The 1,573-nt window shown below is 45.3% G+C and overlaps 1 protein-coding gene across 1 annotated transcript; it reads left to right on the top strand.

Annotated features, from left to right (window-relative positions):
* The first annotated feature begins 219 nt into the window (after positions 1–219).
* LOC143029431 (serine/threonine-protein kinase grp-like) lies at positions 220–1,293 on the top strand. Its single transcript, XM_076192083.1, has one exon. The coding sequence runs from the start codon at positions 220–222 to the stop codon at positions 1,291–1,293; it is 1,074 nt and encodes a 357-aa protein (XP_076048198.1).
* The last annotated feature ends 280 nt before the right edge of the window (positions 1,294–1,573 follow it).

Below are 1,573 nucleotides of genomic sequence, written 5' to 3'. Positions count from 1 at the left end.
ACATATATATGTATATATACATATATGTATATATATATATATATATATGTACGTATGTATGTGCATATATACCGGGTATATGTATGTATTAAATTTTGGGAAAGTTGGAGACAACGGCCACTGTATTACATCTGAGATGTTCATCTATTAGTACTTCGCATAGCCCTCTCGCGCCCTCCTCTCTGTCTATTGTTCCAGAGAACTTCAGTCGCCGCAGCCATGATCTCCAGCACCAGCTATCACCAAGAACAGGAGGAAGAAGAATGGAGACCAGGAGGGAGTTGTAGCAGGAGTTTCGCCATTGAGGCTCTAAAACAATGCCTTTTGAGTGCTGCAAATACGCTTGGGAAGAAAGCCATTGAGGAATCCAGCGTCCAGGAGTGGTCCAGCACAGAATATTTCTGCCTTCCTGGCTCCCACATCAGCTTCAATGTAAAAAGGAAGCGTTCCCTCTCGTCCAGCGCTGAAGAAGTAGAAGAAAGCGCTCAGAAGAAGGTCAGATCCTCCGAAGAGGCCAGCGACGACTGGATCGAGGTCCGAGAGCTAGGCGAAGGCGCATTCGGCTCTGTCGTCTTGCTGAAGAACGCCTCTTCAGGAGCTTTCGTCGCGAAGAAGTCTGTCGAACTCGTCGACAGCAAGATCGACCAAGAAATCGAGGTTGAGGTCCAAGAGAGTCTTCAGCACCGCAACATTCTGCGGCTGTTGAGCTCAGAGAAGGACGAGACTCACCTCCATATTTACCTTGAATACGCCTCAGGAGGTGACCTGGAAGAGAAAATCGGGTCCTCCGGCTTGGACGAAGACACGTCCAGATTTTATTTCAAGCAACTCGTGTCAGGAGTCAAGTACATGCACGCACAATGCGTGGTGCATAGGGATCTAAAACCCCCAAACTTGCTCCTCGATGACAACGACGTTCTGAAAATTGCCGACTTCGGGTTTTCGGCCAAGATCGAAGACCCAGAGACATACCTCAGCGTAGTCTGCGGATCTTGGGCCTACGCGGCTCCCGAAATCTTTAAGCGGCGGTACAAAGGAGAACCCACCGACATGTGGTCGTGTGGAGTTATTCTCGTCAAGATGCTGAGCGGACGCGATCCGTGGGAAATGGCCAGGAAGTGCGACCCTCAATACCGACGTTGGGTGCAAAAGGACCACAAACTCCTCGACGGCAGACCCTGGAGTAACATCGGCAGTTCTGCCATGGACCTGATCAAAGGTCTTCTCAGCCCAAAACCAGCGGGCAGATCAACAATTCCAGACGTTGAGCAACATCAATTCGTTGCAAATTAAATTCTTTCAGGAAAAACAGTGAATTAAGACACTGTATCTATCAAGCATAAATACAAGAAAAATATCTTAAGATTATGATTACCATATTTGAATCTATTTTGGGATGAATAATCTATTGGATTGAATCTTAAGCAATTCGGTTGAAACTTTAAAACTACTATAAATCATTTTGAGATGAATAATTCATTGAATTGAATTTTAAGAAAAGTTGACACTTCAAAACAAGTATAAATCATTAAAAAGTACTGGGAGATTTCCCTCAGCTGAATAAAACTACTTG

This window comes from Oratosquilla oratoria, chromosome 1 (assembly GCF_046742065.1).
Source record: "Oratosquilla oratoria isolate Oo_2021 chromosome 1, ASM4674206v1, whole genome shotgun sequence".
NCBI lineage: Eukaryota > Metazoa > Arthropoda > Malacostraca > Stomatopoda > Squillidae > Oratosquilla > Oratosquilla oratoria.
Note: the sequence above shows the minus strand (reverse complement) of the source record. Positions and strands in the feature narration are given on the sequence as shown.